The sequence below is a fragment of the Podarcis melisellensis genome, assembly GCF_964234715.1.
Source record: "Podarcis melisellensis genome assembly, chromosome: 6".
In the NCBI taxonomy this organism is placed as follows: domain Eukaryota; kingdom Metazoa; phylum Chordata; class Lepidosauria; order Squamata; family Lacertidae; genus Podarcis; species Podarcis melisellensis.
The window spans coordinates 68,509,541-68,537,451 of NC_138538.1; the positions used below are offsets into that span (position 1 = coordinate 68,509,541).

Below are 27,911 nucleotides of genomic sequence, written 5' to 3' on the forward strand. Positions count from 1 at the left end.
ACCCTGCCTTTCTCCCTGTAAACTCAAGGCGGTTTACAGATAAAAACAAACCTGGGTGGGGAGACAATAATTTAACAAACACATTTAAACATTAGCATAATTAAAAATGTATAAATTTATACAATATGTTATGTTATCGTAGAATTGTTGAGTTGGAAGGGACAGCAAGGGTCATCTAGCCCAACCTGGAATGAAGGAATCTTTTGCCCAACGTGGAGCTCGAACCCATGATTATCCCTGGAGGGGGGTCCAGAAAAAGCCTTAGCCACCAAAAGGGAGAATGGCCATTGGGCAGAACTCCAACCCTGACAAGCCTTTGGCGATTGTGGATGCCACCCTGACCAATTCCATTGATGGGAGGAAAATGCCTCACCCGTTGCTGTGTCAGCAGACACACTTGCTTCCTGTGTGACTTCCACAGCTAGTGGAGCAGAACTGACATCTGTCCCCCAAGGCATCCAAGCGTGCTAAAGTTAAATCAACAGCACCCTGGTTAGACTTTTTCTTTTTGTTGCTGCTGCCAGGCACTTCCCACTGCAGTTGCTGAATTGGAAGCCGCAGCTGAGGCAGGGGCTGATTTCTGCCCCTCCAAGGCCTCAAGGCTTGTCAATATAGGACCCCCCTAAAAAAATCTGGCTTTTCCACCTCCTCAGGGGAGGGGGAGGGGTTGGCTGCTCACGCTACCTCTGGGGTGCAGGTGGTGCTATTCCTTTACCCATAGGGCCTCCCCTGCCTCCCCTTGCCTTCACCTGGAGCCAACCACTAAATGAGACTCGGCATGAACTTGCAGTTGAAGGGGGATTTTTAAACCTGATCTCTCTCAGCTCCTTGGGCTTAGTGTGCTAACCACTATACAGCACTACCTACCAAGAAAATAACAAGGCCACAGCAAATGAGTACCAAGCTCTGGAAGAAACTCCCTTCACCCTTCCCTATATGACTGCTCAAGCCCAGGCCTCACAACAACAAGGGCAATATTCTAACCCCAGCCACTGCTAACTGCCTAAACCCCCCTGGGGGGGATTTTCCCACAAAGAAGGCCCCCCCAAAAAATGGCTGGCTGTAATGCTTTCCCCCTTACCCCCCAGGTTTATTTTATTATTATTTTTCAAAAATAAATAAATATTGGTTTTCCAAATTTATAACAAACAAATAAAACAAGAACATCAAAAACAAACAAACAAACAAAAACCTTTATCTTAACTATAATAATTCCACTTTTGTTAACATTGTTAAGTGACTTCCTCGAATCCCCCTGGCTGAGTTTCCATATCAATCATTGTAGCAGTTTCCCAAAAGTAATTTCACATAAAATTTACATAGTCCTATTAACATCTTTCTTTCTTTTCATATTGACTTTTATCCATGATGTTCTACAACATCCCATGTTTAGATCCTAGGCCTATATGGTACTCGCAAATAATTCCATTTATCTTAACATATTTAACTAAATATTCTTTTAAATTTCACCCATTCTTTTTGGTGCTCCTCCACCTTCTGGTCGCAGACTCTTCCGGTCAGGTCGGCTACCTCACCCCCCAGGTTTAGGAGGTCTCCTCGGAGGGCCCTCCTGCAACCAGTACTGCAGTCCATGTTTTGCTCAGCCGGCAAGGCCTTCAGCAACTGCCAAGTCCTCTGCAGCCAGCAGGCTCCAGCCTATAGGTTGCTCAGGATCCTCCTCCAGAAGCCACTGGGTGTTGCCTCGCCAACTGGCCTTCCTGTGAGTAAGGGAGCGGGTCAGGAGAACCAACTCTCCTCTCTAGGCTCACGCCTACCCTTCCCCGTTCCACTGTGTTCAGCCCGGGGTGCCGGCCTGAGCCCAGATTGAGGCCCCCGCCTGGCGCTGCTGCTGCAAACGGAGAGGCTAGAAGGGAAGTCAGCTCGTTTCCCTTAGATTGGTATCAAGCCCTGCACCACCCCCTCCTATGGGTGCCAAGGATTTCCTCCACTCTGCCTCTCTTTGACAATGCGCCCAGCCTTCAGGGCACCATCTAGGCCAGGGGTCAGCAAACCTTTTCAGCAGGGGGCCGGTCCCCTGTCCTTCAAACCTTGTGGTGGGCCGGACTATATTTTTGGAGGGGAAATGAACAAATTCCTATGCCCCACAAATAACCTAGAGATGCATTTTAAATAAAAGCACACATTCTACTCATGTAAAAATACCAGGCAGGGCCCACAAATAACCCAGAGATTAGCACACATTCTACTCATGCTGATTCCCGGACCGTCCGCGGGCCGGATTTAGAAGGCGATTGGGCTGGATCCGGCCTTAGTTTGCCTACCCATGGTCTAGGCCTTTTGGATGAACGTTCTCTGTTTTCGCCCTGGGGAAACCGAGGGAGCGGGACTGCTTCTAAACACTCCCGCCCAGCCTTGTATATAAGTTTGAGGGTAGAGTTTAGTCCCCACAGAGAAGGCTGATGCCATGCGCAGGCCTCTCTCCTCCTTAGACCTTCATGCCTAGCTGCCCTTTCTCCCCTCTGCTGCCAGTAAGGGGGCAAGGGGGACACAGCAGAAATGAGAATTTTGCCCTATTTGTGCACCGACCAACCAGAGGAGCAAACAGGACTCTGCCCTAGCAAGTGAAATGGCTTGCAGTTTTATTTATATTTATATATATAAAGTAAAACACACCCAACCACCCTTTCCTAGCCTAGTGAGCTCTCTCCTTTGTTTTTGTTATTCTTCAAGGGTTTAACTTCTGAACTCATTTTATAGCTACACCAGGAGAAAAGTAACAAATGCGTGTGAGATGATTGCCCGGGCCAGGTTTTTTATAAATAAATAAATCACAGTTAATTTCATTTTGGTTTTGTTTGTTTAACTCTGCGTGCTTATTTGGAAGTAAATTCCACTTATTTCAGTGGGGTTTGCTCTCCAGCTCAGTGTGCATTCTTCATCTTGCATTTTCCTTACATACAGGGTTGCTGTCTTTCGTAGGTTTGCCCTCCACCCTTAAAATAAAAACAAAAAACAATAACAGGTTGAATCAAGACTGAATCATTAATTTCTGAATCAATACAGGGATCAAGCAATCCCAATCATTTACCCCTGCCAGGTAAAACTATAGTCTTCTATATTTTCAAGTGAGAAGGCTGTTAAAACGCACAGGAGCATGTCCAGGAAAACACAACCGGTGGCAAATGGCCTACATCTGGAAAGTATTGGCATGATTTTTCTCAGCAGAACTTCATGTCATTAGATAATATCCTTTGATGTAGTATGCTGAGTAAATGCGTGGAGAGGGAGGAACGGGTGCGGCAGGATGATAAAAATGCCCGGTTCAGAAATTAGTGAGTGTTGCTAGGCGTACAATTGCAACAGTGGAAATTCCCCAATCTGTTTACTTGTTTGTCTTTTGAGGGAAGATGCCCACAAGGGCAGCAGGGCAGCAACCAGGAGGAAGACATCATAAAATATCTGTTTTATGACCTAACCACAACTCGCAAGTTTTGTGATCTAACCAAGGTAGCAAAGGTGACAGGAAGATTAGTATATCTTTAATGAAATACAGACTCACTCTCACAAGATAGGATCGGGAAACCAAACTTAATAAAATCAACTAAGAAACTTCAACTGGTCCAATAAAGCAGCAGCCAGATGCCAGGTTGTGGTTCCTTTTAGATCTCATGTAACTCCTGTTTTCGGTTTGTTTCCAGGCCTGATTCAAAGGCGCTCGCACTAGTGTTTAAAGCCCTAGACAACTTAGTTGCTAAGTATTCCCTACAAACTTTCTTCTTCCCTACAGAGCCTCTTGGGTGTTAAGATTGACCAGAGAAGTAGTGGGTAGTTCCATCACCCTCAGAGGTTCTGGAGATGGTAGCCTGGGCAATTATATTCTCTGGCAGCTCCTAGGTTGTAGAATTCGAACAGAGTTGCATCGGACACCTTCATTACATAGTTTTTGGTGTATTCTGAAGACTCACATCTTTACTCTAACCTTTACCCTAACACCTGAGATAAATGTTTTCAGAACCCATCCTGTTCCTGCGACGCTCATTTGCTTTAATTGTTTTTAATATGGGATTTTAAATTGTTATAAGATGCCTTGGGACTTGCTGGTGAAGGGCGGGTAATAAATTGAATAATAATAAAATAATAATAATAATAATAATATAGGGGTTGTCCTTGTGAGGCTGGCCTTCATCTACTGGGTTGCCTGCAGGACATGCACTGAGCACCACGACAATGTGTTTCATATGATCCTCATGCTCTGTTTGACATGCATAATCCTTCACAGATCAACCGGCTTCGAGTACTCGTCATTTGTATGATCCTCAGGCTCAGCCCTAGTTCCCCAAAGATCATAAAACTACACATCTTGACAATATGATCTACAAAACACCTAAGCCAATATCAGTGGTGCATACTGTGTTTCCCAAGCTCTGTTTATGTGTGAGTGTTGCTCATTCCTTCTAGTTATGCATGTTTTTAAACATAAGTTCCATTTTGGTTACTGCCAAGTATAGGATAATTGTGTTGTTGTTATGAGTGAAAGGAGCAAGTAGATTCAGGTACTAATTCTTCATATTTCTGAGTGTAGAGTTACAGTTAGGATTATCTGGCCAGTGCCTTTTTACAGCATAAACTGCATTGTCCAACCGATGGCATTCATGTTATTGTTTTTATTCTACATGGCAATTATCCCCATGTAAGCAATGTGCGTAGAGCAGACCTTTGATTACTGAAATAAATCTCAGTTACACGGCCCTGGTTGTGCAATTCACTGGGTTACTAAGGTGATATTTACTTGTATAGAAGGAGTGTTCACATCAAAGCGTAATGTTAGCCAACGTTTGAATCCTTTCATTTTGTTTTCAGATTAGCTAGAAGCAAAGTCTTCTGTCATCCTAAGTAGTCTCATTTTTAAACGCAGCAATGTTTTTGACACGGAAATACATATGAAATGAGTGGAATGTTACCTCCGAGAGACCAATATCCTCTGTTAAATTATGTTTGTGCGATTTTTTTTAAAAAAATGATCCAGAATTCGCTGTGAACGAGGCTAAACAGGAACTATGCCATCCAGCCATATCAGACCTCCCACATCAGAGGTGAGAAATAATGGATCTCAGAAAGCATGTCTATCCGATCTTAAATGTACATAATCTTGCAACATTTTCTGCTGTAGATTGATGAGGTAACAGCAACGTATATCAATTGCTTTTTCCTATAAACAAAGCCCTTTATTATCTTCATTTTTTGTGCGATTAAATCTCACCGCCTGCGAAAGGTGTTTACAAGTAGGCTGGTTTTAAACATTACCCAAATAATGTTTTAAATTTGCTTTATGGGGATTAAATACATATAGGCATTGGGTGTGATTTAGTAAAGGTTTTCCTTTGTTGCCAGTGGCAGTTCATCTCCATCAGGAACAGCACCGGTGGTAACTGAAGTCTCTTCAGCATTCTCTCTTGTCTGTTACACTTTTTATCTTTAAGCTCAGGGTCATATTACCCTACGTGGTGCTTCAGTTTAGAAGGTTGTGACAGCTGCTAGTTACGCACATGAGTGCTCAGTGTTCATGTTCTGTGACTAATAGACCTGAAATGCTAATAGCAACAGTTGATACTTTTTTAAAATAAGAAGTTCAAAGCAAAGGAGTGTTAGGCTACCTTAATACAGCAAAGGGAGCACCTCCTCCCTGCTATCATGTCGCTAATAGCTTAACTGTACAGATCTAATGGAGGGAGGAGCAGGGGTAACAAAGCCCTGTTTCGCTAATTACTCTGCTTTCCTAATTTCTAATTAAAACCAACCTCCCCGCAAATCCACCTAGCTGTGAAAATAAAATCTAGACTGACCAGATCGAAAGCCGGTTCTGGCTTAATCAGTTTAACCTAGAAAAGAAATGACACATTTTGAAAGGATCGCATGAATGGAGATAGAGGGTTTTCGTCAACGCCCCCGCCATGTCATCTTTTGAGCATCTGCAAAAACTTTTAATTTATTGTCTCTGCGCCATCCTTACTCCTTTAATTTCTTGATTACATCTTTTTATTTGCACCAAAACTTCTAAAACTGTTATAAACAATAAATGTGACAGTGGGCAGCCCTGTCTGGTTCCTTTAGTTATTTTACAATTCTCAGTCAGTATTTACTTTCAGTTTTGCTGATTGATCAATATATATTGCCTTAACTCCTTTTATAAAAATGTCTCCACAACCCATATATTCCAGAATGCTCAAACAGTATTTTAAACTGGTAATGTAATTATCCCATGGCACTTTTAGATTATATGAGGCACAGCTCTCCATTCAGCTTCCATAAATTTAAATGACTGTGTTGCCATTTTTACCCAGTGATCTGCCACAGTTCTTTTATGTTCCGAGCAGGGTTAGAAACTGAGATATGAAAGCTGGGAGCTAAACAGCACCTTAAATCTAGGTTATGGGTGCAACAACTGAATGTCTGTAGGCACACTTTTTTATAACAAGAATACAAAGCTGAAAATAAATGAACTGTGGCTAAAATATTATGTTCATTTTTCACATGGTCTAGTCCTTCCCCTAGGGGACGCAGGTGGCGCTGTGGGTTAAAGCCTCAGCGCCTAGGACTTGCCGATCGAAAGGTCGGCGGTTCGAATCCCTGCGGCGGGGTGCGCTCCCGCTGCTCGGTCCCAGCGCCTGCCAACCTAGCAGTTCGAAAGCACCTCCGGGTGCAAGTAGATAAATAGGGACCGCTTACCAGCGGGAAGGTAAACGGCGTTTCCGTGTGCGGCTCTGGCTCGCCAGAGCAGCGATGTCACACTGGCCATGTGACCCGGAAGTGTCTTCGGACAGCGCTGGCCCCTGGCCTCTTAAGTGAGATGGGCGCACAACCCCAGAGTCTGTCAAGACTGGCCCATACGGGCAGGGGTACCTTTACCTTTACCTAGTCCTTCCCCTGCTCACCCCTCCCCCCCAATATTCTTAAGAGGATCTCTTCTCCAGTCTTTGAAGAGTAGCTTGAAGTGGGGAGACAGAAAAAGGTCCTCCTTCTACTCCGCAGTTTTAATCTGAAATCTTAGGCTGTGCCCAGAGCTCAGAAACTGCTCACTCTAATGAAATTCCCTGTCGCAAAATGTACCTAGAACAATGGGAGTTTCCAACACTGGTTCCGAGGTGACATTACTTTTCTTTTTTGAGTGCTGTTACTTAGCAGTCAAGGGACATGGGTGGCACTGTGGTCTAAACCACAGAGCCTAGGGCTTGCCGATCAGAAGGTCGGCGGTTCGAATCCCCGCGACGGGGTGAGCTCCCATTGCTTGGTCCCTTCTGCCAACCTAGCAGTTCGAAAGCACAAAGTGCAAGTAGATAAATAGGTACCGCTCCAGCGGGAAGGTAAACAGCATTTTTATGTGCTGCTCTGGTTCACCAGAAGTGGCTTAGTCATGCTGGCCACATGACCAGGAAGCTGCACGCCGGCTCCCTCGGCCAATAAAGCGAGATGAGCGCCACAACCCCAGAGTCGGTCACGACTGGACCTAATGGTCAGGGGTCCCTTTACCTTTACCTTTACTTAGTAGTCAGTCAAACATGGATAACAGTGCTGGATATTGGGGAAGGGGAAGCTCATCTCTCAGTTCAAGAGCAAATCTAGCACAGCTTCATCCTACCAGAAGCCACTTTTGATCACCACAATGTGTTAAGCTTGCTGCATTTCCCTGAGCAGTGTGGAAGCGTATAGCATACATGTGGAAGCATGCAGCTTAAACATTCCAACAGCACATTCCACTGCCCCAACAACCTTAGTTTAGCATTAAGAGCCAAGCAGGCCAGTTGCAGAAATCTGATAGCCAAACCTTTAACAGTAGTATTCTGTTTCATTGTGTCTTGTTACCATGTCAGAGTTTCTGTCATCCTGGCAGACATAGTGTTTGACTAAACAAACAAGCAAACAAACACCATTAATAGTTCCCTCCTGTTACAGGACTTGTGTGTATAAGAAATCAAAGATATCTCATTTGGCATCAGTGCAAACTTCGACCCCATGTAAAGCCCCTCCAAAGTGGTGGATTGGGGGTTTGGGTTGCCCCTTTGCATATTTAGTTTGTCCATACTAATTGCATATAAGATTTTTTAAAAAATTAAATATTTATTTTAATGCATTTAGCTTTTAGAGCTTCACGTTTTTTACGTTCCGGAAGATGTGTGGAATTTCAAGTTGAATACAGTTCCAGTAGATGTTGCCAGCAAATTTTTTTCGGCGGGATTTATAAGGTGCGTTGGAATAATAAACGTCGGGTCTGCCTTTGAGTGTAGCAGTTCTAGTAGCAATTAATCCACTATATAAGCCGTATAGTTTTCTAAAAGCCGAATGTCGTATGTTAGGAAGCTTCCATGATTCTGCCATCAATTCTTTTGTAAAATGGAAAGCAGCCAAATTACCGGTACTCAAGGGGAGGGGAGGGGTTTTTCAATCATTTGTCCTCTCAAAACCACCCTCAAGCTGCTTTTCTCTCTGAGGGGAAAAGATTTGGATTGCTTGTATCTTATCTCTCATTAATGAGAAATGAGCTTCTGGGAAGATGGGCTTTTGACTGGACAAGTAACAGGAAGGGACAGAGTCTAGGAGCTCCTCTTCAGCTTTGCTCCTGATTTCAGCATACCACATAGGAGATAAAATGTGTGTTATATTAATTGTATTGGAAAGTTTTATCATTAAGGTTTTAGAAACTAGAGTTCAGGTTCAAACAAGAGGAGCAACTTGCCCCAACCATTTAAGTCAGACAGTATTGTAAAATAAATGTACTTGTTTATAGCACACTTATGACAATTTATATCATGTTAACTCTTGGGCTCCTGCCGCCAAGAATCCTGAGAATTTCACTTTATTAGCTTCTGCTTATTTTCTTTTAGTGATTGCTACTCTCCCTCTTCTCAGCAACCTACAATCAGGGATGCAAAGATCTCAGTTTTGGTTCTCTCGATTTCCCATTTTCCCAGTCTGAAATTCAGTTCTCCACATTTTTCAGCAATTTGTTATTTATATGTTTTTTAAAAGTCCTCATGAAAATTCACCAGCATTTTAGTGTTAATTTCTCCTAATAAACACCTTTTTACATGCAGTTTATACACATTTTTGCAAGTACTTCGCCAAATGTAATGCATTTCTGGATGCTATTTTCACTAATTACATTTTTATGCACACTTTCCCTATATATATACATTTTTGTAAACACTGATTGAAGAACTGGATTGCAATATTCAGATAAGTATGAATTTTGAAGGACAGTTGTGTTTTGGTTTGCATTGTTTCAGAAAGAGCCAATTTGATAGATTTGGCTTTAAATGAGTACCGAGTCAGATTTCTCTTCCATCCCTGACTACAATTCCTAGATTTTATTGGAAATAAGTAATGGTTGCTACTTATTGTCTATCGTGTAGAAGTGTTTAGTGTTCTTCTGTGTAGAGTGCACGCCTTCAATACCAGACATATTGGTGGGAAAGGATGTTGGCAATCACTGTAGAAAATGTCGACAACTTTAAATTAGGCAAGAGTCTTATTATCTTCAGGTTAATCACCTTACTAAGTTCAGAAACTTGTACCCACCTACTTACATTTCCAAGATCATAGGGAATTTTAATAATTACTTATCTATAGATCACAGAAACTATTAATGTCCTATTAGTGTTATTCATTCCTAGCATTATGAATTACAATACAATGCTATCTTATAATGAAGAAAATTCCTGCCTTAATTATCTGAGAAACTGCTTAGAACATTGGTCTTGCTAACCAAGATCTTACGCATGAAATTAGAAGTTTTGGCTACGGTGTTAACAGAGCTTGACATGGATGAATCACGTGAATAAAGAGATTTCTGGCACCTTGGAGATTCTATTTGTTATCACAAAATAAATGTTTCATTGTTTGTGCACAAGAAAACCCACCTTGGCACCAGAGGGCTCTAAAAGTTAATGTTCAAGGATTAAGTCATCAGTGTGAGCTTTCGGAGGTAAAATTAGATCTTTGTGGCATGTAATTAATGTACATTTCCTTTATACACCCACTTCCAAAACAAATATATCAATCATGTCTCTGCAGTAATGTAATCTGGTATTCTAGGGTGCCACCTTATATGACATTGAGAACATTAAGAGAGCAGCTCGGAGACTACCTGGGTGAAGATGCAGTTGTGGATAAGTATATCTTCCTAAAATGTATAGGGAAGAAACTTGCAGTGGTAAGTTTCTTCTGTGTTTCTGTGAGTGGGTTATCGAGAAGAGTTGTATGCTTATTTTCAAATGTTCCCATTTAACATTTCATGTTCATGTAGTGGCAGTCAGGGAAAAAATGTTATTTTTTTTCCTCCCTGGCAGCTACCATTTCAAAATAAAGAGTTATAAAACCAAGATTTTTCTTTTAATTATGCATTTTTTGGTCACAGTCCAGTAGGCTTCTTTGCTCATGGGCTGTAGATGCCAAAAAGAGCTTTGGCTTTATCTTCCTGCATGGCTGCCCTTACACTATACACCACAAGTTTAATTTGAAGTCATAAGGAGGTGAATATTTGGGGAAATCCACATTATATGGGTCTCTTCTGTCACATGCAATTTAGATCATGGCTTACATTTCTAAAATTCTGTAACAGTCATAACTGCCACTCACGAGCTGGGAGCTTGGAAGAATATGAACCATTGAGTTGGATGGGACCATAAGGAACATCTAGTCCAGGGATCGGCAACCTAAGGCCCATGGGCTGGTAGCGGCCCACGAGGCTTGTCTAACCAGCCCATGGCGACCCCTGCCGTCCCCCACTGCCCACTCTTACCGGTGCGGCACAGGGACCGACTGGGTTGATGGCACCTGTGCACATGCGCGCGGGTGCTTCTCCGAACCAGATATGCACTGGAAATAGCATGTGTGCATGCATGCGGGGCGGAGAAACGCCCATGTGCATGCGCACACACTATTTCTGGTACACTTCCGGGTTGAAGGAGCGCCGGAAATAGCGTGTGCTCATGTGCACAGGTTCTCCTCCAACCCGGAAGAGCGCCTGTATGCACACACTCCGGCCCATCCTCCAACAGACAGAGTGTCGACCGGCCCATCCTCGGATAAGGTTGCCTACCTCTGATTCTAGTCCAACCAATGCAGAAATCTTTTGCCAAACATGGGGCTTGAACCCACAACCTTAAATATAACAATAGTGGGGTTGTTGTTGTTGTTTAGTCGTTTAGTCGTGTCTGACTCTTCGTGACCCCATGGACCAGAGCACACCAGGCACTCCTGTCTTCCACGGCCTCCCGCAGTTTGGTCAAACTCATGCTGGTAGCTTTGAGAACACTATCCAACCATCTTGTCCTCTGTTGTCCCCTTCTCCTTGTGCCCTCCATCTTTCCCAACATCAGGGTCTTTTCCAGGGAGTCTTCTTTTCTCATGAGGTGGTCAGAGTATTGGAGCCTCAGCTTCAAGATCTGTCCTTCCAGTGAGCACTCAGGGCTGATTTCCTTCAGAATGGATAGGTTTGATCTAGTGGGGTAGGAGAGCTTAAAAAAAAAAAAAACACCTGGCAACCAATGCGCCCCTTTGGTTTCAGATAATGCATGGGTAGATGAATCCAAAAAGCTTGGGACACAAATTTTCATGGCGTTCTAGCAGCGATGGTGGCTCATCTACCAGAAGTAATGTATTTAGCGTTAACCCTGACAGTGAGTACTCGATTCTGACCAAACTAAGCCCCTTAGACATCAGGTTATGCACTTAGAGCCAATTTGGAGCTCTTGCAAAGCAAACCTGCTTTCCCAAAACATTGTTTCTTTTTGTGATAAGGAAATAAGAGGAAAATGCAATGGAAAGTGTGAGATAATGCTTGGTTGGTGCAACACCTGCATAATCTCCCCAAGAGCAAATCAGGACGAACACCCATAAAGTAGCTGGCGACATCTGCAATCAAATCCAAATGACTGCTTATTAAATAGGCTGTATTGCAGTACCCCGAGTGTAACTTAGTTGAGTAGAACATTACGGGTGTTAGGTTCTCTAAGAGAGTCCTGCTGTTAACTGGCCTACAAAGCAAACTTTGAACCTATGTTGTCCACCATGTTTGTTCTCTGCAAAAATGCCTCTCGCTTTCACTTCCATTTCACCTTTAACAATGTAAATTCCCACGAATGCAATGAGATAGACCTCCCATGTAAAAACGCTCGGCAATTTTAAAAGCACTCTTAATGTTTTGATCTTAATAGCTGACATAGCGGAGAGTAGTAATTCTGAGGAAAATTAATGGTCTAATTGCAAGTTTTAATCATTTATTTCCCTTTGAGCTGCTGGAAGCCTTTCTGACAAAGAGGTTTGGAATTTGTTTTGCTTTCCCTTTTTTTTTTACTGCCCCAATTCTTTTCCGAGCCAAGACTAATAAAAGACGCAACCATGAAGAAAATGAGATGGTTCTTTCAAGTGCACGATCTGCCTGTGTGCAGAGTGCGTAGCTTGGAAAGCCTACTCAGATGGTTGTCACAGACTCCCTGGGAAGAGCTGACAAGCTCTTCTCTTGTCCAAACATATTTCTCTCTACTGCAAATCTCTCAGTTGTATTTACAGAATCAAATCAAGTTTTAACTGCTCTGCTAAGGACAAAGAAACGTTTAGTGTCATAATATTTAAATAACTAAAGAAGTTACTCACACAGTCATTGGTATGGCCAACAAACATGATGAAGGCACTGGGTTTTATCAAGAGAAAGCGATTCATACGTTGTTCCAGTAAAATAGCTGGAATATAAGCTAGTCAGGACCTACTTGTCCCATTGATTTCCGTAAGAAATGTGACCTATTTTCTTTGGATACGAGTCACTGTGTTCCTGGAAACTATGGTTTGCTGACTGGGAGCCAGCCTCAGGAACATGTACAGTGGTACCTCAGGTTACATACGCTTCAGGTTACAGACTCCACTAACCCAGAAATAGTGCTTCAGGTTAAGAACGTTGCTTCAGGATGAGAACAGAAATTGTGCTCTGGCGGCACAGCGGCAGCAGGAGGCCCCATTAGCTAAAGTGGTGCTTCAGGTTAAGAACAGTTCCAGATTAAGTACGGACCTCCGGAACAAATTAAGTACTTAACATGAGGTACCACTGTACTTCCTTCCCTTCCTCCTGGCCCGTTCAGTGCAAGTCCTCCTTCACTTGCCAGCTGTCTTTTCATATTGTAGTGCCACATCTGCTGTGATGTTAACCAAGGCTAACACTAATCTGGTTCCATCGTAACCAAGATTTCCAAACCTGCTTCAACCCTTGCTATCAAATCCAGATCAGTATCGGAATTGGTTAGTTTCACTGCAGGCATTATAATCAAACCGTGATTAAGACCAACAAGAACATGCAGTGGGGGATTCTAGAAAGGTGTGGGGAGGAATAAGGGAGCAGGGAGTGCATATTCTCAAGCCCTGCTCCCAATTTACAAACTATAGTTTGTAAGGAGCCCATGCTATATTTCAGCAAATCACTATGTATATAATGTTTTGGTCTTTTCCCACTTTTTGTACGTTTCAAAAAGCCCTTGTACAAATGGTATAAAACACCCTTTTGATTTACTTGATAGGAAAGGTTGAAGTTGTTTTATAATATTTGAGCGGTCAGAGCAATTATATGTAATTATAGGCATGTGAACAAACATTTGCTGAATTTCCCAGTTCTACCGTTGCCCAACAGCGCCTTAATCTCTTCCCAGAGATACTTCTTTCTAATAAGAGAAGAGATACTTGAACTCTGTAAAGACATGTTGCTTTTATTTTAGGGGAATCAGCAGCCTTATTTTTTTGTAGCCATTAAAGTTAAGTGACATTCAAATTAAGCAACATGCTTTTATTTTAATGAACCGCAACCCTTCACGGTAAAAATCTGGTGTGGTTTTAAACAAGCATCTTTTTATATTGTTATGTACTTCCAACTCCCCTGTGAGAAGTCCAGAGGTGGCACAAGAATGAGAGATTTTATAACAGTTCATTATTTGTTAACAACGATGAGTGTGACTTTCTGAAGACTTGAACCATTATGGACCATTTAGTACTTTTGATAAACCTCTGATCATATAAATTCAGAATAATAATAATAAGGGCAGCCAAATTTATAGCAGCATTTTCTAAGGCATTCACCTTAGGTGATTAATGAGATTTAATTAATTGATTTATCGGTTGATTAATGGAACAATCCTAAGGGAGCAGTGATCTAAGATGGTTCAGACACTTCTCCTGAATCGCATTCCCTGCCAGAAATGGAACGAGCCATTTGCAGAACGGCATCTCTGAATCTAACACTTATAAAAAAATTATTAGAAATTAGCTAAAAACAGACAGATGCAATAAAAAATAAACTGCCGAAGTGAAAAAGAATTTATAAGCCTTTGTAAATAAAAAATGGCATAACTATCTAGCAGAATTCCCAAGATAGATATTCTGTGTTTTCCATTATTCACAAAAGTTTGAGTATTTTAAAATAATGTTATATTCTGGCTTTCAGGAATGTAAGATGCTATACAAATTGAGTGGTATGGCACTATTCTATTTTTATAACGTTGTTTCTGTTGTTACCTTCCAAGGTGAAAGCAAAGCAAGAAACAGAACTGAAGCTCAAATCGTTTGCTCCTCCCTATGTACGTATATTGTTACATCAAATTTCGTGTAAAAGCAAAGCTATGTTATTTAAAAATATATTATTTATTTCAGATTAACTTGCTGTATATTCCAGGCATTTCATCCAGAACTTTATCTGTTGCCTGGAGTAGAAAGTATTTATTCATCTTCATCGTCAACTCCAGAAAGACATCACAGTAATGCAGACTATATACGTGCATATACATCATATCATAGACCACCTGACGTATCAGCTCCAGATCGTGAAGCTGGTCAGAACCCCAACATTTTGGAGAGTTCCTTGAAACATCATCTCAGCCCAACTCAGGATAAAAATAATTTAATAGGATGGGACGAAACTGAAAAAGGAAGTGCTCAAGATCTCCCTGCAACACAGATTTCTAAGCAAGAACAGAACGAAAGGATTAAAGAGAAATATAATTCACAAAGAAGGGAAGGTGAGATATATCAAGGCTGCTTAATTGCTATAACAACCAAGTGCAGGTCAAATTGCAAGGACAGCACAAATATTTCTTTTCCTCTGATTTTTAAAAAAAATAGTTTTCAATTATTTCTCCTCCAGCAAGAGCTGCACTTCATATTAAGATCAAACAAGTTATACCTTGTTTGAAACCATGAGGAGTTTTCAACATGAGGAGGAAAGCATAGTTTTAATTTCTTTCTGCACAATTGAGGCTTGGAGCACGTTGTGTCAGGAGAGGGCAAATGATCTCTCCCCCTGCCCCACCATACCTTATTTGAGAGGGAGATTAAGCATCTTTAACCTGGCCATTATTTCATTGTCTGTATTGATGATGCTAGCAGTAGAATTCCCATCTACAGTACTAATCTGGTTTTGTGCCTTTTTGGTGTTAACAGTTTTGCTAGAGTTTGGGTCCCATCAGGTTTTTCTTCCCTGAAACTTCATTTGCCACATTGCCATTCCCTTGTTCAATTAATCATATGTCCGGACTGGTTTCCTTCAAAATTAAGGTTTCAGGGGTGGGGAGGAAATCAAATCAGAATGACTTGTTTGCAATACGAGTTCCTGATCTTTAATTGTATTTTGATCCTACCTAGACTGTGGCATATGTAACATTTGCTTTTTTAATTTAACAAAGGTTCCAACAATATCACTTGTTACCAAAAACCCCCCCTTAATTTTTATTTACTTGGGTATATATTTCTTTAAAAATTTATGCCCAGCCTTCTTAGAAATAAAATAAACTTAAAGTGGCTTCCAAAAAAAAAGTTCAAAATGTGCATAAAGCAGTTCATGTTACTTGCGTTAACATGACTATTATAGGTAAATATGATTATTTATAATAATATATGATAAATCTACAACTTAACACAACTCTCATAAGTATATATAGCCTAATATATAATTATGTACTGCCTCCAGGAGAAATTAGTTGTAACAGAGAGCTAAATGAATCCATTAAATCTCCCTATACATTCCAAGATAAAATTTCTGCGAGACAAAACCCCGTAAGGAAATCCACATCAGTGAAAATTCCTCAGCGAAAGTCTTTCAGCCAAGCTCGAGAACGACAGCAAAATACTCCTAGAAAGGTCAAGAAACACAAAGATTCTGTTGCACCTTTGCGTATGAAGCAGAACCGAGAGCAAGAGGGAAACAACCAGATTCAAGTCAATCACATCACACAGAAGATAAAAGGTATACATTGCTCCACTAAGCACTCCATTTAAAGTTTATTTGTATTTTGCATTAGCATTGTAAAAAAAAAAAAATCTATCTGAAAAAGCTGCTCTGGAGATTCGGGGAGCTACCTGGAAAAGTATGAGCGGCACCTTGCAGGATTCCAGAGGGCAGAGGAATAAGCAAAGATTGCCTCCCACCTGCCTCTACTTGGGGAACTACCACAGGATCTGAGAGCTTTCCATCAACAGAAGGAGGCCTTCCATTTACGGAATAGCCAATCTGAATCCCAACCCTTTGGTTTGCATGAAAGCATTTAAGAAATAATGCACTTAACCATATTTTTACGTGTATAAAACGAGGTTTTTTAATTAGAAAATAATGTTAAACATTTGGGGTCATCTTATACACGGATAGTGCAGGGGGGGCGGGCAATTGGTAGCAGCTGCGAGCAGGCGATTGTCAGCGGCGATTGGGCATGTGATTGGTGGCTACGGCAAGGGCTGTTATTGATTGGCTGCTGCTGTGGCAATTGGGCGGGTGATTAGTGGCGAGCGGGCAGACCATTGGTGGCTCTGGCAACGTGTGGGACTGGCAGTGTCAATCAGTCAGCTGAGCAATATTTGGCACACCCCCCCCCCCAAAGTAAACCTTAACAACTCTTGGCAATCTCCCCCCATTTTCTGAATTTGGAGTCCCAAAAACAGGGGCATCTTATACACGAGGGTGTGTTATACACGGAAAAATACAGTATTTTGCATTAAACTATTTAATAAAGCTCAGTGATCTGTGGAACTGGTCCAGAAGCCACACAAGGACAGCTTTTTGGTAGTAAACATTGGTGGTTCTTTAGGTGATAAGATCCGCTTGCTTGCATCAGGCCTAATTAGAAGCCAGGAGTGACACCAATCCTAACCTAGATGAAAAAAATAGAAACTTGAAATGGTTGGACATTGCAAACTACAGCAGTTTAAGAAAGGGGAAATGTATTCTGCCTATCGGTTGATACGCACCTTTGTTCAGATTGCCTCCCATTTTCTACATTTTACAATCTCCTGTGTGATAGGGCTGGACACGTTTTTATTAAAACACACTGGCAGTTGCCCTTAGATTTTTCTTTAATCTCAGGGTCTTCCTTCTACATCCTGCCTGTGAGCCAACTGGCATTCTTGACTTTGCGTTGATAATTTCCATTTTTGCTTCAGGCAGATATGCCCATTTTTTCGCCAAGCCATTGCTTCTGGCGTTGGATGGCAGAAGTAAAAACATGTATATAGAAACAGAAATATTATTTAATATTAGGTATTATTTATTATCCGCCCTACACCCTAACATCCCAGGGCAGGTTACAGCATTAAAACACACCATTAAAAACAGCTAAACATTATTATTTTTTTGGCCTCTGATGTAGAAGAAGCTCCTATTGCGCTGGATGCAAATACAGAAAACGAAGGTAACCTGACAGGAATTGGAATGGGAAGACACACCACAGGGGATTCTGGAATCCCAGAATCTTTGGAGGAGAGAGACATGGACTATTCACACAGAATGAGGAGGTAACGAAAGGGAGAAATTTCTTTATATATCTTTGTGATAAAGGCTAAAAACACTTGAAATAAACAAGCCGCCATGCTGACAGTATTAGCTGCCCTTCATTAAAGTTGCATTAAGGGCTCCCAACATGTTGGATAATGGAGAAAAAAGCAAACACTTTAATTAGTTTTCAGACAAATATAATTAAACCTGTGAACCTGTTCTCTTCAGCTCATTTCCTGTGTGTGAGGTTAGCGCTTCCATGGAATGTTTGCTACCGGTCCAGTTGGCTACCAGCAAGCTGCCGCACCCTCATTTCAGCACCCCGTTTTCAGATTGGTAATCTGCCACCCCAGCACTCTATATTTGTTAGATCCCACCAGCCTTTTAAACAAATTTAATTAAGGTGGTTTGTTTCTAATGTAATTACTACACTGCACTTGGATTTCATCTTTAGCCAACAGCATCCTAGAATTATTTATTGTTTCTAATGTAATTGCACTGTGCTTTAATTTCATTTTTAGCCAACAGCATCCTGGAATTGCCAAGTCTGTTGCTGACACCGGTAGCATGCAAGATAGCCAGGTATGTTTCCAAACGTCTAACAAAATAAATAAATAAGGTAATTGAAATTGGTTGCAATCGTTTCAGTAACTTGAGCTCGTTTTTCTTTTCTTTTGGATTGTTGATTACAATAAGATTTTGTTGTTGAAGCAGAATAACTTTTACCCACTCTTGACAAATGCTCATGAAACAAGCCCTTTTGCCATACATTTGAAGTAGCACATATGCTACAAGCAATTGGAGATGCATTTGGGTTTATAATGTTTGCGTATGTATGTATATGTACACATACACAGAGATATATTCAGTACCAAAGTACCAAGCAGTAGACCAAGCCTATGCATATTTAGTTGGAAACAGGAACGGAAGGCTATGTAAATTTTGGTTCTCTCAGTTTTTCATTTTAAAAAATATTAAATTCAGTTTTCCACGTTTCTGCAGCAATTCGCATTTTTTGGGACATAAATCCTCATGAAAATCCTTAAACATCTGAGGGTGAAATATCCTGTTTTGGCTAATGTACATATTTTTGCAAATAATCTACCCCAATATAATGCATTTTTGTGTTGTATTTTTAAAAATAATCCTAGGAGGTTTAGTTTGGTTAGTATACACTTCCAGAGTTAACACTAAATACATTACTCCTGGTAACCGAGCCACTATAGTTGCTAGAGGGCCGTGAAACTTTGTGGCCCTGGCTTTTAGACTAGTGTACGCATGTACTATCTGAAACCAAAGCAGCTCATGGATTGGCAGGTGTGAAATATATTGGCATTCTTTTCGGCTCTCCTACCCCACTATCTGGGGCAATGATGAAGTTCAGCTTGCTTGTCCATCTGAACACATGGGCCAGAGGTGTCCCATGAAATATGCCCTCGATACTCTGCAATGTTTAGAAGTCAGTGGCAGAGGCATATGGATTTCTAGCCAGACAGGTTGCGGACAGGGTTCCCTGAAGGTAACTATTGTTTTCCACTAAAAGGGCACTTGGGTTAGCCTTCCTTTTAAGACTGAATCTCCAGTTTCATGTACTGTAGGGGAAGCAGCAAACGCTGACATGCTTTTTCATTTGGTCCCTAGACTGATGAAAATAACCTAAATGACTTTGCACATCTGAGCCAGTATATTTCGCCTCCTACTCCACCTCTTCTGGCTCTGTCTGTAAACAGAGCTGAAGTTCCCAGCGGAATCTATCCAACAGAGGGTGAGCAAATCGTTCTAAGAGATCTTATGGGGTTAAAGTCTTCCCCCACAATGCCTGACTGCGAAAGGGAACAAAGATTGACAGCAAGAGACCTACACATCCACACCACATTGTTTTTGCTATTTCTCTTGCACTGAAATGTACTGGAATTAATTATGTAATTAGTTTCAGTCATAGTGGATAGCGAGATGAACAAATGTTGGTTTTAGCAGAAGCCAAACTGCAGCAGAATGGAAACGGATTGCGAAAAAGCTAGGTCAGAACTGAAATCACTGTCTTAAATTCATAGTTTAGAGTGCTGGGAACTGAAGCTCTGTGAGGGGTAAACTATGAGTCCCAGCATTCTTTGGGGGGAAGCCATGTTCTTTAAACGTATGGTGTGAATATGACTTGACAGAAATCAAAGCCTCTGGAAACCTAATGGGAAAAGCAGGAAAAGCCTGGAATCTCATGCTCTGCTTGTACGTGTGTGTAGATAAACCTTATAACACACACACAAAAACAACAATTCTCTAGGGACCTTCATTCCAAGAAAACCAAGTACAAAGTATGCACTAGGACCCCTCTCACCACTCTCATTTTTGAGGGGGTGCAACGACTCGGTAGTTAAAAATGGCATTAGTTAACAGCAACAGGCTTTTCCTGGCTCTCTTACGAAGTAGGAGACAGAGTTTGCTTAAACATAAGTGACTCCAGTGCATGCATTGTCTAAGCAAACACCGTTGTCGGGGAGCCTCTAAGGAGTCACTTGTCATTGCCGGCATGTTCCAAAGACACTAATCCCAACCTCAGTGCTTGCCTTTCCTTTGACCGAGTGCCCCTGAGGGAGGATAATTTGGCTTAATTCAGTTTTTACATTATTAAAATTAATCCAGCTGTCTGTGTCACATCACAGACTAAGTGTTTTGTTATACAATTAGCACAATCCCCATAGATCTTATATTTGTTATTTCACATACAGTATATATACCGTACTTTTCCATGTATAAGACTAGGGTTTTTTATTTTAAAATTATGTTCAGAATTGTGGGTCGTCTTATACACAGATACAATCTCCCCGCCCCCCCCCATTTTCTCAAGTTGGAGTCCCCCAAAACAAGGGGTGTCTTATACATGGGGGTATGTTATAAACGGAAAAATATGGTATATAGAGCACCATTTGTCCAAGGAGCTCAACCATGTCAACACATGGTTCTCCCCTTCCTCATTTCAACCTTACAACAATCCTCTGAGGTAGATAGGTTACCCTGAGAGGTCATGATTGGCCCAAGGCCACCTAGTAAACTTTGTGGCTGGTGATTTGAACCCAGGTCTACCTGGTCCTAGTCCAACTCTAGCCACAGCACCTCTCTGGAGTAGTGCAGACTTTTTGTAATTGCTCATATGTTGCACGGTTTCTGCTTTTGATAGGAGCTATGCAGTGGCAGGTTCCCAGTAGACATGCCTGGTCTCATTAATCTCTAGGCGTTTAGGCATTGTTTTGTTTATTTAAAAGCATTTCTAAAATGCTGAATATTCAAAATCTCTATGCAAAACTACAAGCATTAAAACATTACCGTCCTGGCGGAAATGTATTCATCGGGGAAAGCCTGGGCAACAGAATATGTGTTTTCAAGTTTTAAAATTCCCTTCCCATCCCTCAAGAGGAATTGCTGCAGTGACACCTTCAGATGGTATGTCTGAGGTACGTGAAGGGGAAAGTCACAGAGAAAGATTTGTTTCATACGGTGTGGAGTTTTGTGCACTACCATCTCGTACAGGACAGAAACGGGCAGAATGTTAGTGTGGGCTGTGTGCCTGGATCTTGGGAGGCAGGCGGGGATCTGATGCTCCAAATTGCCACACCAAAGACCCCTAAAATACTGCAGATCTTTCTGTAGACCCGGGCTTCTTTTCTTCTCGGAGGCACTCCTGTCTCAGATTTCTTTATCCTGGGCTTTCCGCATTTTTTAACCAGCACAAGTATACTAATCTTGAGGTTTCTTTTCCTCAGGTAGTGAGTTGATCAGACAGCTGCAACACATCAAGGCAGAACGAAAGCACCTGGAGAGGGCTAGAGAAGAGCTGGTTAAAAAAGTGAGGAGCTTACTGGAACAGAACAAACTCAGGAGATACCAGGGTATGTGTTATTAGGCTGAGATATCTGCTGAGGTTGTTATCGACACACCCACACCCACCTCCCTCCTTAGTTTTTGTTTTGTTTCGTTTTAGGCCAGTTGCCAGGAAAAAAACGAACGGCAAAGTCTCCCCCCTCCACCCCACCTTCTGCTTTTTAAAAGTTGTACTTAGGTGAACAGGCAGCTTTTGCATTGGCCTCCATTGTCTCAGGAGTCACCAAAGCAGTATCTTGGAAAAAGGGAAGCCCAAGAGATACATTGACAAAGCGTAGCTGCTTTATGTCTATAAAAACCAAGGTAGCTTTTGGCTGGTTGCGGGTGTGGTTTAGTGGGTTTTGACAGGTCAAGGGAATAAAGAAGATGAAGGAAGAATAACTTTATTTCTGCTTGAGTGGAGGTGGTGGAGGACTGAGGAGCTAGAAAATCTAGAAGATAGCATCATTGTTGGAGGTGGGTTTGCTTTTGCTTCCCCCTCCATGGTAGTGTGTCATCTAGCACCCTGGCTTCCATCAGAATTGGACCATTTCTTAGATGTCTCTCAGTTTATACCCCTTCTTTACCTTTGTTAAAGCAAAGCCTCATACCTGCCTGCAAACCACACATTCGAGAGTTTGGGTTTCCACATGCTAGAGTCCAGCTATTCTTTTTTAAGTACTGTATGAAAGCCGCGGCCCTTGACCTAGCATGTTAAAATTTATACAATGTTTTCAACTCTTAATATTTTTGGTTTATGTTGGAACAGAGCAATATTGCTTACTATTCTGATTCTTAAGTTACAATCCTGTATTTTCCTAGGACTAAGCCTCAATGAACTGAACAGGGTCTGAAAACCTGAATAGAATTGCGCCATTGAGAATATCATTTTGATCTGTGCTCTGGTTTCCCTGAACAGCTCGTGATACCTGGAAGAAGAAATATTTTGAAGCTAAAAAAGTCACAGCTTCCTTGGAGGAAGTTTCGAATAAATTGCGGGAAGATTTAGAGCTTCACTACCAGAAATTGTTGATGCAGCTAGAAGCTAGGGATATAAGGAAAAAACGAAATAATTTGACACAAGTTGCTAATTCAAAGGTAATGCTGTTTGTTCAGTCTTTAGCTCCCCTTTCCATAAAATCTAAGCTCCTTCATGCCATTTAGACAGATAAGTATTCTTCAGATTTTATAATAACCCTAGAAGAGAGTTTAATAATTTCCTTCACTAATCTGACATAATCCCTGCCTGTATAATTTAAATTGAGCTACTTTTTATATCTCAAAGGCTCAATTCCGTAACTGAACACGCTCATCAGGAATATTTGTATCAGACTGTTTTTCTTTTGCACAGGAAAATGACATCCATGCAGATTAACTTTCAAGCCATGATCCTAAACATACACTTACCTGGGTAGTCAGTTCCTTTGCTACAGGGATGGGCAAGCTGTGGATTTTCAGATGTTGTCGTACTACAGCTCTCTGCCTTCATCCTTGACCATTGACCAAGCCAGCTGGGGTTGATGGAAGTCCAACAACTTCAGAAGGACCACAGGTTGCCCATGCAAGCTTTTCTGTTTCAAGGCATTGTGTATAGAATGTGAAAATAATCAAAATTGATAGTGACCTGCACTAGAAGACAAATACTATAATGGCAGTAAAGAGAGACAGAGAGAAGTCCCCCAAACTAGATGAAATGTAAATTAATACAAAGCATTGTAACAACGTGGCCTTGCCAAAAATCATAGCTTTATAAACAGGAAAGATGGAAATTTCTCTGCAGGCTCTTTCCCCCTCAATTTGAATTGGCATAACACACCGCTTGCCTGATTCAACTCCGATATGTAATTAAATTGTTTTGTGTGTGTAAAATAGCTTTCTCGCTGGCTCGACAATGAAACTCGTGAGAATACAGTTTTAAGTTAATTAAATCCTTCCCATATGAATCATGCCCTTGAGATATCAACACAGTTCTGCTAATTACTCTGAGAACCAAAGGATTTGCTTGTGTCTCAGCCTTTTCTCATGTAGCAAACTTCCTCCTGTTTACATCTTTCAAGTTATCTTCCTGTTAAACCAAGATTTATCCCAGTTATATATCCCAGTTATAAGAGCTGAATGATTCCCCTCCCCTTTCAGATTACCTTCTGTTTACAGCAGTGACGGTGTGCCTGTGATCTGCCAGATGCTGTTGGACTCCTACCAGCCTCGGCCATCCTTGCCAGTGGTCAGGGGTGATGGGAATCGGAATACAACATCTGGAATGCCACAGGTTCTCCATTCCTGGCTTCGATCATGCGTTAAGACAACATCTTTGTCAGCTCTGTTCATTCCCACAACTGAGTTCTGCATTTGCACGGAGCAACTCTGGAACTTTCTAGAATGTTAGTTGAGGAGCTGGTGTTCTTTCCTGCTTGTTCTGGTAGAGAAAGATGTGATTATTTGAGCACACTCCGAGTGGGTAAAGGAAACATATTCTTGACCATTTTCACTACTGCACGGATGGTAGCACCAGGAACTTCCTCATTTAGTTTCTCACAGCTTTCCATCTTCATTTTCAACCATTTCAGCTACCACTTGTGTTAGTTTTCCTTTGTGGCAATGGTGCTGCCATTTTCCTTTACAAAGCTGTGAGGCCAGGTGACATCTATGACAATTGTCTCTTCTATTTGGGTGAAGGAAAGCCATCCAATAGATAGATAGATGAAATCATTGCCTGAAATAATAGCTGTAAGGAGAAATTAATACTACATTTTATAATATAGTCACACATTCAAACTCAAAACTATGTGATATCAAAAGGGGAGATGGGAGAGTCTAAAACTGGCAGTACAATCAAAATACAAACCACAAGATTCCTTGCCCATTTTCCTTCATTTGCCGGAGAAATATTAGACAAAACTGGATCCCTTGATTCCAGAAAATAGCCTCTTGTCTACCCCAATCCCCAAAATGGAGTCCAGCACACGCCCTCTCACCATAAAGAGGTGTGGAGAGACAGGAAGATAACTCACGTTGGAAGCACCCATATCTGCACATGAACTCTCTCTCTCTTTGAAATTCACCTGTGCCTTTTAATAGATAGAAGTCTCATGGGGAGAATGGAAGGACAAATTTATTTTGGGCTTGGGTCAGTCTAGGGTAGCTATGGCAAGGTCTACCAGGTGTGTACCAACTAAGCATGGAAGTAAATTCACATGCAGAATTGCATTATTTTATGTTAATACAGTGAGGCCATGGCCTCACCTGCCATGTGACCAATCAGTCCACCATTTGAGTAACTGTATGAGACATAGCCCTGATGTTCTGCCCTATATATGTTTCTGGGAGGAAGGTGATACAACAGGAGCTGAGGGACTAAATCATACAATTTTAAGGATAGATGCAGATTTGGACGATTTGCACAGACAGTGATATTAATAAGTGCAGGCTGTATGTTAACTCTGATCTGTATGAAACCTTTCTTTGTTTCTTCTAGAATAATACAATAATCCAGATCACCACTCTGCAGCATGAAATTGAACAACTAAGGAGAAAGGTTGATAATGCAAAAATGAAGCTTGTCATAGAAATTAAGGTATTACACACTAACTTGCCTAGTTCGTTTTATATCCAAGTGAAGAATGTAAACATTATATTTAGATTTTTATCTCAAGCATACCCTTTAGTGTTTTTCTTTTTTTAAAAAAACAACAACATTTAAGTCACAATTTTGCTTTCAGGAGTTTAAAGTGGCATACATCCCAATCCCCCATTTTATCCTCAGAATACCTCTTACAAAGCTTAGGCTGAGAAAAAGTAACTATGGGATAACTTCATGGCTTCTTGAGAGCTTCATAACTAAGTGAGGAATCAAACCTGGACCTCCCTAGTCATAGTCAAACACATCACCCACTACACCACACTCGGCTCTTCAGTAGCTTAAGACTGGAGAGCTGGAGGTCAAGGGAAATAACTTCTGCTTTTCAATTGCTTTTGTTCTGTAGGCATATTCTGAGTTCATCGCACTATGGAGCTGAGGACTAAAGGGTGTTCACCCTGGAGTTAAGCACATGGTCATATTTGAGATCTGGTTCACCAAAACATTGAACTTTAACTTTGCTTCCATAGCAGCGGTGTTTCTGTAAGCAGCCACTACTCCACTAAGGAGGAAAGAGAGGCTATTTTTCAAAAAGCAAATATGCAACCCTTGTTCTTTGAATAGGGACCTAAAAGTCTGTGATGCTGCGCCAGAGAGTGTCCTACACCACATAGAAAAGCAATATAGCTTTTTACTTTTTGGTCCCATGTCTGGAACCAGCAAATACAACTGGTGTCCACTGTGGTGGTTGCTGTTTTCAGTTGGCAAAGGGCATGTAACTGATTAACAAACCACTCGTCTTGCCTTTCATTTGCACTGAAATGATGGGTGGAATAGCATACGGGCAGCGTAATTGCATAGGATACACAAATAATTTTGCCGCAGCAGACAGCAAGACGAATAGCGTAGATTTCAGCAGAAGATGAATTGCAGTGGAACAGAAAACAGTGCTGCATGCAGCTGACACAGGGTGGGACAGAACATGATGTTTTCTCACATCCGCTGTGCCTGTACCACTTTTTCAAAATTCCAAATGTGCCTGGGATCCAAACATGTTTAGCATCTCTGTTTTAAGCATTGTACCTGCCAACATGGAGTACCAAGATGGCGTGTGCTTTTCAGTAGTCTAAATGTAGCTCAGGGACCTCTTTTGCTTATACTGCCCTCTAAAATGTGTTGTACATTTATGGTATTGTACTAATAATACAACAACAACAATTGGCAATTTGTGGTCAGAAAAATCACAGGAACAGAAACACACCACTTTGAGATCTGCAGTATAATCTGTGGTATTTCTTCACCTCATTTCCCACTCTCATTAATGGAAATATGATGTAATTTGTACACTAGGGTTTGCCATTACTAGTGACCTTAATATGCCAGAAACAAACCAAAATGGTTCATCCTTTAACTCACTGGGCTTGAAAGATGAAAGAACAAGGAAATGGTTATTAATCCACATAAAGGTTGAACTGTATCTATAAAATAATACGAAGGTTCTAATTTCATTCTTCCTTTTGCAATCTCGGAATCTTTCTTTCTAGATGAGGAAGCAGGCAGCTTCTGATTTGCGAGCACTGAAGGCAGAACTGGCGCACAAGAAAGTTCAGTCTTCTTTAAGGCTCCACCCTGAAGGACAAGTCTATTAGCTGGCTCCCGTTCGTGAGATTCTTCTCTGCATATTTGTATAGCTACTCCCAGCTATTTCTTCCAGCTTTAAATTTGTTCAGCTATAGGAGAGATGTTGTGTGTGTTGAAAATTAATGTTGAACAACAGTAATTCATCACAACACCGATCTGTAATAATTCTACTGCTGGCGTTAAATGGCATTACCACCTCATTCCAGTAACGGATATCCATGCGCAGGGACAAAATGTCAGTTGGAAGCGGGAACATAGGTAGAGCCCACTGGAGCAGGGCTATGACCCATCTAACATCCTGTCTTCACAACAGAAAGACCACACACCTGTTTTCCAGGTGGTGGTAGCAATAGCAGCCTGGTCACTAGATAGCTGGAGTAGGTGGGTGAGGGGGGCCTGCCCTCACAACCAGCTGACGCCACAGTCGCCCTCAGCGGGCCGTGGAAGCTAGTGAGATTGCCTTCTGAAAATGAAAATTTAAAATGGGTCAGTCACGGCTCTAGTTGGCCAGGGGTTGCTTCAGCGACGGACCTGACAGAGCCAGTGTTCACTCGGGTCCACCGCCAGGACATAAAAGCTGGCTGCATCGCAAGCAGTCCGTTCAGTCAGGAATTGGCCCATAACCGTCATGGCTAGTAGCTGTTGATTTGTTGAACCATGAATCTATCTCGTCCTCTTTTAAAGCCATCCGAGTAGGTGGCCAGAACTGTCTTCTGTGGGAGCAAGCTCCATAGTTCAAATATGCAGTTGCTTGAAGAAGTGCCTCCATATCACCTGAATCTTCCCACATCCAGCTTCATTGATGTCCATGAATTCTTGTGTTATGAGATAGTGGAGGGAAGCTTTCCTCTATCCATTTTCTCCATTCCATGCATAATTTTATAAACGTCTGTCATGTCACCTCTTACTTGCTTTTACTCTAAACTGAAAAGTCCCCAATGCTGGAACCTTTCCTCACAGGGGGAGGTGGAAAATCCTTCTGGTGTGTATTGCAATGGAAGCCTGACTCCAAAACCACTGCAGCTCCAGTAGTTGGCTTCTTCTTAATGGCAAAGAGCCGCCTCAGTTGACTCCTGAATTCTTCCC

The 27,911-nt window shown here is 41.6% G+C and overlaps 1 protein-coding gene across 2 annotated transcripts; it reads left to right on the forward strand.

Annotated features, from left to right (window-relative positions):
• The first annotated feature begins 1,215 nt into the window (after nucleotides 1–1,215).
• On the forward strand, nucleotides 1,216–27,725 carry SPATA1 (spermatogenesis associated 1). 2 transcript variants are annotated; one of them, XM_081914222.1, is made up of 15 exons: nucleotides 1,216–1,720; nucleotides 2,923–3,058; nucleotides 4,822–5,054; nucleotides 8,095–8,201; nucleotides 10,051–10,168; nucleotides 14,520–14,573; nucleotides 14,669–15,011; nucleotides 15,959–16,234; nucleotides 17,628–17,772; nucleotides 18,274–18,334; nucleotides 19,394–19,517; nucleotides 21,511–21,636; nucleotides 22,527–22,705; nucleotides 25,083–25,181; nucleotides 26,729–27,725. In XM_081914222.1, exons 3-15 carry the CDS (start codon nucleotides 5,019–5,021, stop codon nucleotides 26,831–26,833), a joined length of 1,773 nt encoding a protein of 590 aa, XP_081770348.1. In that variant the 5' UTR covers nucleotides 1,216–1,720; nucleotides 2,923–3,058; nucleotides 4,822–5,018; the 3' UTR covers nucleotides 26,834–27,725. The 2 variants fall into 2 exon arrangements, with proteins under 2 accessions (XP_081770348.1, XP_081770349.1); XM_081914223.1 differs by lacking the exon at nucleotides 1,216–1,720 and having other exon boundaries at nucleotides 16,019–16,234.
• Nucleotides 27,726–27,911: the final 186 nt, after the last annotated feature.